The sequence below is a fragment of the Diceros bicornis genome, chromosome 11 (assembly GCF_020826845.1).
Source record: "Diceros bicornis minor isolate mBicDic1 chromosome 11, mDicBic1.mat.cur, whole genome shotgun sequence".
Classification (NCBI taxonomy): Eukaryota; Metazoa; Chordata; class Mammalia; order Perissodactyla; family Rhinocerotidae; genus Diceros; species Diceros bicornis.
The window spans coordinates 40,014,700-40,029,179 of NC_080750.1; the positions used below are offsets into that span (position 1 = coordinate 40,014,700).

At 45.3% G+C, this 14,480-nt stretch overlaps 1 protein-coding gene across 2 annotated transcripts in view; it reads right to left on the reverse strand.

The window, feature by feature from the left end:
• Positions 1 to 1,123: 1,123 nt before the first annotated feature.
• GATB (glutamyl-tRNA amidotransferase subunit B) overlaps positions 1,124 to 14,480 on the reverse strand; it is a 75,665-nt gene continuing 62,308 nt past the window's right edge. Inside the window, exons 11-13 of one of the 2 annotated variants that reach the window (XM_058550192.1) lie at positions 11,137 to 11,215; positions 3,678 to 3,812; positions 1,124 to 2,137 (exon numbers count right to left, since the gene is read on the reverse strand). In XM_058550192.1, the coding sequence (XP_058406175.1) occupies positions 1,964 to 2,137; positions 3,678 to 3,812; positions 11,137 to 11,215 (388 nt within the window). In that variant the 3' untranslated portion in view covers positions 1,124 to 1,963. The remainder of the gene's footprint in view (positions 2,138 to 3,677; positions 3,813 to 11,136; positions 11,216 to 14,480) is intronic. The other variant, XR_009221550.1, reaches the window with a different exon arrangement.

The window sequence follows — 14,480 nt, forward strand, 5'->3', positions numbered from 1 at the left end:
CTTTCAAGTATCTAGTCAGGTTCCAAGTAAAATATCTGAGCTGTGCTTTGATTTTTTTTTTTTTTTTCCTATTAGCAGTTATAACAACATAACAGTCCAATTTTCAGGATTTCAGAAGTGGACATTCAAGGCCACAGGCAATTGTTAAAGCTGAACAACAATTAGCATTGTAAGGATCAAGTGTTAATGATGGCATTTTTCTCTGGAAATGATCAGTCTGTAACAGTTTACACTTGACACAGTATTGGTAAACTCTCTTCATTTGGCTGCCACCCCACCACCTCCCCGCAATAAGCCTTTGATTTAAAACAGTCTGGAAAGATCCTCCAGTGCGTTCTGTAAAGTTTGATGACCAAGTCAGACCTTGGGTGAAAATAGTTTGTAAAACAAAATTGAACCTTATTCTTTCTTACAAAGTAATGATCCCGCCAGATTCCAATCTTAAACTGCCTCTGACTGTTGGTAATTCAGAGACTTGTGGAGTGAGGGGAACTGACTCTGCTGCCTTTCTCTCTCGAAAAGAGGTTAAAGGAAACTATTTTAGGCCCAGTAGTTTTCAGTGTTGCAACAGAATGTGTGAGGGGCACACGGCTTCCTGGGTAATGTAACATATTTTCTTACAAGTCTAAGTCACCAATTTTAAAAAAAGTTAAAACTTTTTTTAAACGCTACCTCTTCATGCGTGTCTAAAATAAACCACACAACTGCTTTCCTTTCTGTCCCTGCTTTTTTGGTTGGATAAGAGGGACACTTCTGAACTCATTACTCCTAGTTAGAGAAGTCCTGAGCATTATCTGCAACCCAGGAACCATTAATGGCTAGGCTGATGATGGGGAAGGTCCAGTTTTCTCTGGTTCCCCAGCCGCCACTGGAGCACCGTTCATGACGGAAATGCCTGTACTCTTCTCAGTAGGCTAGAGAATTCAGTGTACAATCAGGGCCTCCAAAGATTTTGTTCTTTTACTTATGTTACAGTTTATTTGACATGTGCTTTCAAAAAACAGCATTTGCAAAACTGGTCTTTGAGCCTTGTGAGTCAGAGGTAACAGAGGCATAACATGAGCAAGGGGCGCCCCAGGGCGCTACAGCGACATAGTATTATTGTCATGAGACCAGGGTGAAGGCAACTCAGCTTTCATGGAGATACTGTCAACCGCACAATTACTGTTCAAGGTCAAGATTTTGATTTCCTAGTGTATAATCTTATTCTTTACAGGCAAAACAAATCAATTTAATATTATAGCTTTTTTTCTTTTTATCTTTTTTGGCCTGAGGGTAAGGGGGAGTTGTCAACTGCACAATCTTTGATGTGTAAGTTAATTTTTTATGTGATATTTCAGTATACATTTTATTCATTAAATTTATTTGAAAACTTCCGTTGTCTTTTTTACAAAAAAAAATCATTCTCCAATTTCTGCCTTCTGGGATCCCTAGGGAGTTGAATGGGCACCACCGCTTTCACTCAGTGGATGGGTGAATGACTACCAATACCACACCCCCAAAAGCCACCCTACACAAATGTGTGTTTATGCTGTGTCAATTAATTTATTCTGTTGTGTTTTCATCTTCATTAACCTATTTTTAGGTCTAAAATACTGCATCCGGATCAAGGTCTCTCTTGATCACTGTTAATCCTCAGCACCTAGAACAACACCCAGCCCTTAGGAGGTGCTCAGAAATATTTGTTGAAGGAACTGCAGAATGACGTTTTCTTAGAATGGTAACAGTAGGTTTCATTTCCTTCAGAATTACTAAGCACTAGAATGTGCTATCTCTTAACCACTGCTGCAGCTATCACGGAACCATTCTGATGTCAATGAAGCAAACGGGTGAGGCTGCTGGTCTTCTGTGGAGGTGGCTCCCACAGGTCAGGTGTGGCCATATGGCTCTGGCTTGGGCCAGGGACTGGGAGACGCAGCGCATGGAGCACACAGCGTCAGCGTTTCACAGGCTTGGTTCCTGGTCACGGCTGCACTGTTCTCCCTCGGGCAGAGGGACCCGAAACATCTCCCGATGACAGCTTCTTCTCCAGGATCTCCTTTATCACAGTCGGATCCGCTCGGCTGAGAGTCGCTTTTCGGACCAACCCAATCAGTTTATTTATAGCTCTGGGGTTTCCCTTCTTCACATCCGTTACCTTTAAAGAGAGAATTTGTTTTAGAGGAGAAAATAAAGAGACTTATACCTAAAAATCCTAAAGTAAGGTTTACGTTTACTGAAACTTAAATTCAGTTTTTTTTCCTGTTAGATATAAAATGAGTTTATAAAGGAAAAAGGGGAGGGGGGGGTGCACTGCAGAGGTTTCCAGGCTCCTGTCAAAGGCGATGTTTGCTCCTCTGCCTTTTGATTAAAATGGATGAGAGGAGGGCTGTAAGGTATCAGGAGGGATTGCCCTCAGCTAGAGGAGCTGGTGCGAGGGCATGAGGGCGCTCTCCTCCTGGGCGCCAAGGTGACACGAGGACGTGGAGCTTCTCAGAGCCTTGTGAGTGACTCTCCGAGATGAATGGTCTAGTCTAACCAGTGCGGTACCGCTCTAATCCTCTGGTGCTGTTCGCCAGGCACCAAAATGCATGGCTTTCCTTCTCCCCGCCACTCCCTGCCAAGAAGATCCGTTTATCAGAAAACAAATCCACAAAATGGCAACTCTCCCAGAGCATGTGGGTGGGGGGAGTGCACTGTGGTGGGCAGGATGGAGGCGCTGAATTCCTATCAAATAGCCGCTGATGCCAGGGCCACCCGCTCCAACCTCCTGCTCTGCAGCGTCTTGATCGGCAGCACTTTCTGTGAGTATCTACACTCAGGGCGGCAGAAGGAGCCAGGAACTAAGAGTGTGTCTTTATCAGTCACTGCAGACGAGGCCAGAGGATGGTGATTGCCCAGACCCAGCGCGAGCTCATTTTCCTTATCAAGAACTCTCTACAGAGCTGTTACCATCCCCGGCAAACTGACAGGTGAGTGGGTGGGTATTATTCTGAAAGAGCTGCTAGCAATTTTTTTCCCCACTGCAAAACATCTCTAGACAATATGATTAGACTTGGGGAGAGGGATGCTACTCATCTCAGCTTTTCTATTTGGTTCTCTGCTCAGAACACAAAATGACTTGGTTTTCTGCTTTGCTCCTGTCAAGGATTTTCTCCTGTAATTTACAAATAATTTTCCTTTCTGCCTTTCTTCCTACCTTTTGAAGGCACGCGGCTCAAGTGTTTCCCTATCTTTTTTCCCGTCTGCAGTCATGCCTGCTGGGTTATTATTGAGAGGCCTCCTTATAAAGCAGAGCTGGCCACAACAGAGTCAAAATGCCAACCCGGGAGAGGGCAACACGCCTTGGAGGTCAAAACTTGATCTAGTGAGCTTGACAACTCCCATTAAGCCGAAACTCTATGAGAGTCACCTCCAGGGGTGGATTTTCCTTATAGGAAAAGGTGTATTTTATCAATACTCACCTACTTCATCTCTTGACCTTAGCTAAAGACTGACAAAAATAATGGGGGCATTATTGATGAAAGTGGGCCAGCCATTAGGAAGCACCTCAGGGCTACAACAGGGAGCAGGGGAGAGGCTCTGGGCCCTGTCCTCAGGCTGGCCCTGCCCGGGCCCCGGCCCTCTGCTGGCCAGGAGGGTGGACCCTCACTCCGGCTGCACAGGAAGACCCTCATCACCCTGCAGGTGATAATTACCACTTGAGGATGTCCCTCCATCACGGCGTGGCAGAGCTGTTCCAATGCCTCTTGATCCTGCATCAGTTCAAGCTTCTTTTCTGAAACGATCTGTGCTGGAGTCTTCCCTTTGCTCCTCCACAATTCCTCAAACACCTACAGGCCAGAGGAGGGAGGAGAGAGAGAAGCGAGGAGTCAGCTCTTTTTGCCAGCTCCTTGCTGGTGCCAGGACAAGTAGTGCTGGGACAGGAAAAGCAGAGTCAGTGAGTTCCCAGCTGGGGGGGGGCCTGGCCCACAGGGTGCCTTGTCTCTCCCAAAGCATATGGGAATGAAGCCACTCTAGAGGGTGTGCAGACACACCCGGAGTCTCTCCATGCTGAGCTGCTCCCTCAGAACAGAGCAGGACGCCGTGCCTGTGGAGACGGCGGGTCCTCCCCACTCGCTGACTCAAACCACACGGCAGGGAGGTGCTGGGGGAGCTGGGAGATGATTACTCACAGGGCCCCTGCTGACAGGAGTCAGAGGGCCAGGGACAGCTCTGTCTCACGTCCACTGAATGAGTTAATGGGGGTGATGTTTTGGTGAAGGATGGGGCCACACAGGCTGCAGAGGTAACCACTGCACTTAGATGAAGTCTAGAAAACCCGGTCTCCTGGGAAACAGGATTTTAGAGGGGCAAGAAAGTGGCCCCATAATGAAGCTACAAAATGGAAAATAACTAAAAACATAAATCATAACACACAGGGACCCCTAGCCTACCACAATTATCCCCTACAGGTGGAGCTAGACCTGAATCTGGTGAGGATAATTAAGTTAATGGTGTATATGTTTTTCTACTTAAAAAATAACAAATCCCCAAACTTATCAAAGTTGGAAAAAAGGAAAACATTTTTAAAGAAGGCATTTCCTAGGGTAGTTGTCCTCATTCCTCGTGTTGTTCTTCTAGTGTAAGCTGGAAGGGTGGCCCCTCCCTCACGTCAGCCTGTAGTAGTAACAAGCACTGAACCCTCCCTATGACCGTTCTAGTGGAGAAGGGGCTATCCAGGAGCCCTTCCTCCCAGAAGAACAGAGCTCATCAATAATTAGCACATACACCAAAGCAAATGAAGGGGAAGATGCTCGGAGTCTCCGCAGGGCTCAGTTTTCCCCAATCTGGATCAAAACAAACCCAAACATTTATATGGCCACGATACGCAGTGTGCCTTCAGCTCAACTGTCAGAACACCCGCAGTGACTGTGGCCGAGAGGTGTCTTTGGTGGGTCCCCCGCAGGGCACCCCTCTGGCTCCCACCACACAGCTGCTTAGGGAAACTTGTTCCTGCTCTTAGAAAAGTACTGAACATACATGCCTCCAACGCAATCCTTCAAAGATTTACTCAGCCGAGAATGAGTAAGGCACTGAGAGAGAGGGCACGAAAGCAGATCAGAACTTCCCCTGCCCTCAACAAACTTATTAATGGAGCATTGGCAGCACAGGAACTGGACAGAACAGTCTGTAATGCGGATTATACTCAGGAGCTGCCATAAGCAAGTCTGAAGAGTTTCTCTGCCCCTTTTCCCTGATATATTTATTTTTCTTGAATTAAGACTTAAAAGATTTTAAAACAGCGTTTCTTTTTTTTTTGTGAGGAAGATCAGCCCTGAGCTAACATCCATGCTAATCCTCCTCTTTTTGCTGAGGAAGACCGGCTCTGAGCTAATATCTATTGCCACTCCTCCTCCTTTTTTCCCCCAAAGCCCCAGTAGATAGTTGTACGTCATAGTTGCACACCCTTCTACTTGGTGTATGTGGGATGCGGCCTCAGCATGGCTGGACAAGCAGTCCGTTGGTGCGCGCCCGGGATCCGAACCCGGGCCGCCAGTAGCAGAGCGCGTGCACTTAACCGCTAAGCCACGGGGCCAGCCCCTAAAACAGTGTTTCTAATTATAAAAGTTAATACATGTTCATGGTAGAAAATAAGGAGAGATGAAAAAACCAGAAGTCACCTGTATTCCCACTCCCTCAAGATAACCATTAGTATTTAGTGTTAGTATTTGGGTGTTTTACTTCCCATCTTTTTCTCTCTGTTCTGTAACAGAGTTGTGATCATAAAGTATATACAACTTGTGGCCTGCTTTTGTTTCACTTATTACAGAAGTACTTTCTCATATTAATTAAAAAACCCTAATACCCATCAGCTGTATTTATCGTAATTTAATTTATCCCCTTCCAGTGGGTACTTAGACTCTGACCAGTGTTTATTTTGTTCATCTGCACAGTCTCCTACCAAAGTTCCTAGTTGACAATGTCCAACATTCAGGAAGAGGGAGTGGAGATCTCAAGAGATCCAGATCTTTGGCTCAAAACAGCAATCACCTGCAAGGACTTGCTTATAAGGAATCTACGCAGCAGCTCTTTACAGGAAAACGAGGCGCGAAGCTCAGCAGACATGGACGCTCCTGGCAGCCCCGGCCCGGGAGCAGGCCCACCTGGCAGTCACGGGGTGGGGGTGGCGGGCACTCCCGGACCCACGTCATTTCTCGGGCAGCTACTGTAGCTGCGGCTGAAAGCATAGAGCAGATCTGAGCAGGCCAACTAGGAGGTCAGCCTTGCCTGGCACCTAATACAGCTGGGACCCCACAGCCTCAACCTCTGGGTGGATTTGCCTGAGCCAAAATAACCAGAATACAGGCGATGTGAGGCAGCTCAGGGATGGCTGCCAAACCACACCACTGGGAAGGAAAAGCAGGACAATGCTAGGAAGGATGCTTTGAAATGCAGAGAGGCTGGCTGCTCCCTGAGAAAGTGGGGCAGGTGGGAGTACAAAGAAGTGACACTAGAGAAGCATATTTCAGTGGCCTCCAGGAACAAATGGGAGCCCAGTGGCTGGAGTGTTCTTGACTCCTGGAGTTAGAACACATCAGCTGATTAACTTCCCAAATTAGTCAAGTGGCCACTGCAGACCCGCCCCAGCCCCGGCCCCGGCCCCCTGGGTTGACACAGTAGACTCCAGTTGTCCAACCCTCTGCTCATGCCTATTTATAAGACACAGATTGCGCACTCCTGGCTGGAGCCCAGCAGGGTGAGAGCCACTGAAGGGGGCCGGCCTGCCTCCAGGCCAGACTCTGCAGGGCTCCCCGGCCCTCTTACCGCAAACATAACAGCCTCTGTGGTTGCCAGCCTTGTGCTGCAGCCTAAATCCTCAGCTTTTGTCTGTGTTTAATCACCACCCTGGGAAGTCCTATCGAAGTGCAATTGTTTCTGGCCAGGCATGCAGCTCCCAGGCCCTGCTGCTGCCCACCCAAGACAAACATACATAACAATGGATCCCTAGTGCAGTGCTGGTCATGTGTGTCAATAAGTGGCCACCAAAAGTATGGAGCAATGCAAGCGGGGAACCCCAGTCACGCACCGACCACCGCAGCCAGCTCTGACGCATGGGGCAGGAACTCAGCCTTCAGTTCCCTGGGGACTGAATTTGCACACCCTCTTCACTACTACCCAACTGTTTCTCTAGCTAAAGCTATTTTTTAAGTATCTGAAAGGAAGAAGGATGGAAAGAAAGCAGGCAGAACCTTCGCCTGTCCCTGCCTGTCCTTGGGCTTCCCGGGTCAGCATGTGGAGGAAAGAGCCGTTCAGGGGAGTGGGCAGGGAGGGAGCTGGGACAGTTACAGAGAGGGGAGTCCCCTCTGGTCAAAGGCCAGTATTGTGAGAGGTCATTCTTCTAGAAAGGCACAACCATCAACCCAAGCCCCTAAGAGAAGCAGGGCACAGTGAAATGTGCAAAAAACTGAAACACTAAAAGGGAGAAAAAGACATCATTTGTAACAGTTTTACTGCACAACATATATTTTCTATATTAAAAGGTTTTGGATGGGGCCGGCCCAGTGGCGCAAGCGGTTAAGTGCGCGTGCTCTGCTGCAGCAGCCCAGGGTTCGCCGGTTTGGATCCCGGGTGTGCACCGACGCACCGCTTGTTAAGCCATGCTGTGGCGGCGTCCCATAGAAAGTAGAGGAAGATGGGCACAGATATTAGCTCAGGGCCAGTCTTCCTCAGCAAAAAAGAGGAGGATTGGCATCGGATGTTAGCTCAGGGCTGGTCTTCCTCACAAAAAAAAAAAAAAAAAAACTTTTTGGTGATTTCTGTTTACAACAGACCACAAAGTAGACAAGAGGAAACTGGTTAAATGGCACACTTGCATGTTAAAATTTGATATCCATCTCTATGGAATCCCAATTCGGCCAGGTCCCAGTGGAGACACTAACTGGACAATCCTTGAGAGATAGCGGATCGTCCACATCTATTTCAGGTTCGCACAAAGGAGACACACACACATCCTGCACGATTTCCGTTGTGGCCATGGCTGGCCAGCAGTCTGGACAACACCCAGGGTCTCTGAGTCTCAAGAGGATTGGGATCCTGGGATGCTGGCTGCAGGTGAGCTGTGACTACGCTGGCTGGGAGTCTGGTGGGCCCTGTCCTTGGCGAGGGGAGGAGACGGGGGCTGCACCCACTACTTTAGTAGATAAAACTGGATCCTGTGGGAGGAACCCAGATGCTTTTGTCTACAGTCACCAGCAGGTTGCTCCTGATGATAAATAATCTTTGAGTTTCTCTTTCCATTTCTAAAAAACACGGCTGCTTCGTGGCAGCAACCTCTTAACTCCCCTGGCCCCTGCGATGCTGAAGGGATGAGGTTTGTACATCTCAGAAGCACTCCTGGAACACCTGGAGGAAGGTGCAGTGAAATGTGTAAAGGATGAAAATAATGGGCAATGATGTAAATGAGCGACAGGTGGAGAGAGACGGATTCATAATATATCAGACAAAATGGGAGATTCTTTAGAATTCAGAATGTTCTCAGGACAAGATGATTCTTTCTGCATATCTGTCATCCTGAGGAGTCAGTTACTCGGTCAACTTTCTTCCTCATCTCCTGGTCATCTAATCACTAACGGAACCTCTTCCACTTCTGTCAGAGGAAACACGAACGACTAGTGGGACCAGAGAGTCTCTCTGCTCTGCCTGAGCACCCTCTGGCTCACAGGGTTTCTAAAACCCAAGGCCGACTTGCATTCTTCTGTTAAACTCAGAAAAAATTAACTGTAACACATTTTTCTTTTTAAAAAAGTACACTTTAAAAACAAGACACAGAAAATGCTCAGTGTAATTAGTCATTAGGGAAATGCAAATCAAAGCCACAGTGAGATATCACTCTACACCTATTAGGATGTCTGTCATCAAAAAGACGGATGAGAAAAAGTGCTGGCGAGGATGTGGGGAAATTGGGAGCCTCGTATGTTGCCGATGGGAATGTAAGATGGTGCGGCCTGTTTGGAACACAGTTCAGCAGTCCCCCAAAATGTTAAACATACAATTACTGCATGATCCAGATATTCCATTCCTATAGGTATATACCCAAGAAATTTGAAAACATGCTCACTCAAACAAAAACTTGTACACAAATGTTCAAAGCAGCATTATTCATAATAGCTCAAAACTGGAAACAACTCAAATGTCCACTTAAGAATGGATAAACAAAATGTAGTATATACATAACAATGGAATATTCTTTAGCCGTAAAAAGGAATGAAGCACTGACACATGCTACAACACAGATAGCCTTTGAAGACATCATGTTAAGTGAAAGAAGCGACACACAAAAGGCCACATACTGCATGATTCCCTTTACATTAAATATCCAGAACAGGCAAATCCACAGACACAGAAAGTAGATTAGTGGTTGCCTAGGGTGAGGAATTAATGGAGAGTGACTGCTAATGAGTGTGGCGTTTGTTTTCTGGGGTGACAAAAATGTTCTGGAATTAGATAGTGGTGATGGTTGTACAACTTTGTGAATATACTAAACATGAACTGTATATTTCATAAAAAAAATAAACTAAAAATGTACTATAACCTCGTCAATCCATCCTTTTAATGGTATATACACATGGAAAGATGCCTGAAATGATGTTCACCCAATATCAATTGTAGTTATTTCAAGGTGGCAGAATTAGAAAATCTTTACATTTTTCTGCATTACTTAAATTCTTTATAATGAACAAATTTTTTTTTTTTTACCAGAAAATCAGTAAGTGATTTTCTTGAAAACAGAAAACAAAGTAGGAAAAAAAGCAACCTGCCAAGGCAGTGATATATAAGGGAGATTCTCTTACGCAGCACACATTTAACACCTTTCTAATTAGACTTATTTTAATTTGACTGCCTCACAGAAGCCAGGATTCACCCCACCTCCTTTAAACATGCTGGAAGTTGAGAGAATCCAAAAATGTCTATCTACATCTGAACCCAGCTGTCAGCATCTTCTAACATTTGCCATTTCTTCCCACTTGAACCTATTATATTCGCTGCACTAGATTTTTTTTTTTCCCTTTTCTTGGTGGGGCAGGATGAGTAGGAAGGGGAAGGTTTTCTTCCTCTTTCATTTCAAATGCTACAATTCATCTGCTCTTATGTATACACATATATCATTTTTTTCTGCCCTGAGGCCATCCAATCTTTCTGCTACTGCTGAGCATTGTCATAAACATTTGTATTCCTCTGACATCCAGGCAACCAAAATCCTTTCCTAAATGTGGCGAGGTCCCTGTGGCTGACAGCCTCACTTGGCAGTGGGTAAACAGAGCCTTTATTAGTTCTCGTCTCCAGTTTCAGAGCACAGAGCAGGGTATGCTGCATGGTGCCTCATAATTAGCCAAAAGCAGACGCTTTTCCAAAGCCTCACTTTGTAACCTGCCACCACTGTCAATGTGTATAAATATTAAATGCAAAAGGCACTATTAAAATAACATTAAGTTTTGGCTGAAGCATTGACTACTGCGATATCTGAAGCTGAGATCAGGCAGTCGCATTGGTGTTCTTTACCTTTCTGAGTACCTATTTGTAAAAGTTTTCTGAATTCTAGGAATCTTACACCCACCTAAGACTGTCAGGTGGAGGTGGAGATGAGGCAGGAGGCCACCTTTGATGATGATGCTATTTTTCTGAGTTTTCACACACTGGGCATGTGTGTACAATTTTATCTTCTGAGTGTGAGGCAGTCTGTCTGACCTCACCCTCCCTGCTGGGAGTCTGAATTTCAGGGGGCAACCGACAAAGACAAACGAGCCTCTAGTACTGGCTAGGAGGCTGCAGAGGACGTGAGGGGAGCCCAGAGGGCTGGGGAGCAGTGCCCAGGCTGCTGTGGGCCTCGCAGGGCACAGGGGAGGTACGTGCAGTGTGAAGCCCCCAGGAACTGCAGGGCCCCAGCCTTTTACATAAGCAAATGTTTGGGAAACATTCCGGGCAAAGCCAAACAATAACTATTCATCATACTGGCTTTATTTCATTTGCTAAATAAAATGTTTCTACCTTTCAGTATAAAAATAGCACCTATAATACTTCAATTATGAAATTCACTTAGTGATGGCATTTGAATTTCACATAAAACATTTATCGGGATAGCAGAGCAGCCAGAAGCTTCAGGCAGCGTCGACATACCTGTTTAGCTGCTGATGAAGAAATTGCTTTCCTGTCTAGCAGGTTGAGCAGCTCGGCCAGTGCAGAAGGTGTGACAGGACTAGCAGGCCCCAAAAGGAGAGAAAAGAAATTTACATTTCACACTGTCAGCACATCCATTTATGGTTATTCAGAATCAAAGCACTTGATTTTGTAGGTTTAAATAATTAAACCCACACCCAGGAATGAAAATAACAAGCCAATTGGACTCTATTTTACTTATTTATTTTGTACTTTAGGATATAACAAATTTTTGTGACTGGTGTTGTTTTTCTTTATTTTACCAACCAACAATAACAGCTGTTTGGCAGAAGTTGTAGCAACAGACAACTGCTCAGTTTAATTAGTCAAAAAAAAGGAGGTGGCTGCAAAATTCATGAACCATGATGAGAAAAGAAAAAAAACCCCTAGTAATTAAATATTTTCGACTGAAAGATCAGCCTAAAAATTACATCAAATGAAACAGCTAACAAAGCCACTTTTCTGAGAGTTTTTGTGGAAACATGAATTCTTTTCAAATATAAGAGCTTTTTTTTTTTTTAAAAGAACGCAATGACTACCAACCACATCTTTATCCGTCCTGGTGGACACCTCCACAGACTCTGTTCTCTCCTGCAGGCTCAGAACAGCTTTCTGGATACAGAAGGGCCCAGAATTCATTACAGGTATACTTCTAGGATGTGAGGTATTTGCCAAGATCCCACAAAATAAAAGGCCAAGGGGCAACCAAACACGTAAAGTGTCATGAAGTCACATTTAGGGGGAGGGTTGAGGGATGAGCGCCTTGATTAGTGAGAGACAAGACTGAATTACACACTATTTCTTTTAAAATATATGGTTTTACTACTTCTAAACACATACAGCAACTAAGCTAATGAAACGCTGTCTATCTGAGGTCGTTAGGGGACTCGTTTTAAATAGATAGGAATGACTTACAAATAGCACGTTAGTGAGTCTATAAATGAAAGCTTCTGAAATGCTGAATGCCACTTGAAAACACCTTTTGTTTAAGTCTTGGCTGCTATCATCCACTGTTAATTTCTTTGTAAGCTCCTAGACAATAAAAAGCCTCTTAGCCACTTAGCCTCTATGCCAATTTCCATGAATTCCAAACCAATCGAGTGCAAGTTAACCAGATATGACTTACCGTGGTCTGATTCGAGTACAGTGAAACCTCATCAGGGTTGTTCATTCAAAACGGCTGACACACTGAGGCAGCCCATCACCCTTAGAGTGTCTGTTTGTCCCAAAGTATGGATAAAGTTAATTCCAGGTAGAAATTAGGTTTCGAGAGGGTCTGGTGTTATTAAGTTGATATTCGGAACATCTTGGAACCACTCTGATTAAATCTCAACAGGATGAGGAGCAGAGGGTGGGAAATACACTGAAAGCCTTTTTCCAACCTCCTTCCCTTACTGACAAGTAATAAGGAATCAGGTTTTTTTTTTTTTTTTTTTTTTAATGTGGGCTCCTTGGATGTTCTGCAATCCTAGAAAGTGCAATGGCTAATTAGAGTGTAGACTGTGTACAGAACCCATAATAAGCACTGAGGTTGAGCATGCAAAACAGAGGGTCCCTCCTCCCATCTGAGTCGATGACATAAGGGATGTGGGGATGCAGAAGGACAGAAACAGAACACAACACAACTGAAAATATTCCACCTTCCATCTAATGACCTTAATTCATTAGTTAGGTCATAAATTTACACTATGAAATCTCTCCACTGACCTAACAGCACTTGGGATTTCTCAGTTACCTTTTTGTACCCATAATGCTTGACACTTAGTAGGTCAATAGTATTTGTGTCAAGGAATTGCTCTCCTCAATAGGAACAGCTGGTATAACTGCATATACTAATTCCAGATATGCCAGGGCCAACCTCGAGTGAGATGATGACAAAGATCAGTGCTTGTCACGTTGACCCTGAAAGACTCCATTCATTAGTTAAATAAATAAACTCTCAGATTTGGAATATAATGGTGGTAGAAGCGCAAGTTACTAATTTGCTGCTCTCAGGTAATACTGGTTTCAGGACAGTGAATGTGTCTCTACTAACAAAGAATCTGACATCAAGGGCTTAAGCTTTGTGTGCTAGTCTCTAATCCGCCGAGGCCAGTGTGTCTACAGAAGAGGGGAAATGGGATCTTTCAAATCTCCCAACTTCATCCAGTCCCTTAGAGCTCTTTTAGGATCACAACTCCAACTCTGGCTTGGATTCCGGAAACAGACACCCTAACATCTCTACCACCACAAACCGGCCCCTTCCAACCCTGCCCCATACCTGTGAAATGTGCTGCCCATCTCAATCCCCAAGCTCATTTTAGGTCCAAAGTCCACGTTCTCTGCTTGTTAAAATGGGACACAGGAAGCTCCTGGAGGAAGACACTGGGACTTGCACATCCAAGTGGCTCTTGCTGTTCAATAATCCTTTTGTTCATCTCACTAATTTCCTAGCGTCCCTAGCTGGTGCCCCCACCAAAACAACTGTCCAAGATAGCCTCCTTCCCACTCCCCTTTTCGGCACATACCCTCACCTCCCACTTCGTAAGGACATCAGCTGATACAAGATTCACAATTTTCTATGGTGCCCTCTTCCATCAAACAAACCCCTCAACCGACGCTCTGAATCCCATCACGTCCCACTCCCATGAATTTTACTCAGATGCTTATTTCCTCTCTCCTGTGGCTTTAACCTCATACCTTCACAAATGCTCAGATCTTCCCTGTCTTGAAAATGCCTTCAACTGATCTTGCAGACACTTGCTTCTGCCTGGTTTCTCACCTCAGTTTTACCAATAAAGATCTAGCATCAGTGGCTACTATCTACCCTCTGTAAGCACACGTCACTTGGATTCTAACCTATTTGTCTAGAGTTGTTCTCTTAAAAAATCATCTTCCCTCACCTGTTGCCAAACATAACAGATTTCCCCATTCGGCTGCACCCTGACTTCTGGGCTACATTTAAACTCCCTGGTGAAGACGGCTTCTCCTTGGGCCTCCAGATTCTCTTCCTTCTCCCTGACTGTCCCTCTTCTACTTCCCTCCTGTAACCATGAGCAGCCTCAGTGCTCTTTTTCCATGGTTCTCTGCTTTCACCTCAGTCTGGGAAAGGAGGAAAATACATTTGTCCCCAAGACTGCCACTGCCTCTTCAGGGTCCAATAATCTCCACTCACTAAATTCAACTACCTCTCAAGAGGTCTGATCTCACCCAAACAACGTCCAATAAACCAGGGGCTGGCAAACTTCCGGAAGGCACCAGATAGTAAATATTGAAGGCTTCATGTGCCACACCTGGCCTCTGTAACATACTCTTCTTCGTTTTGG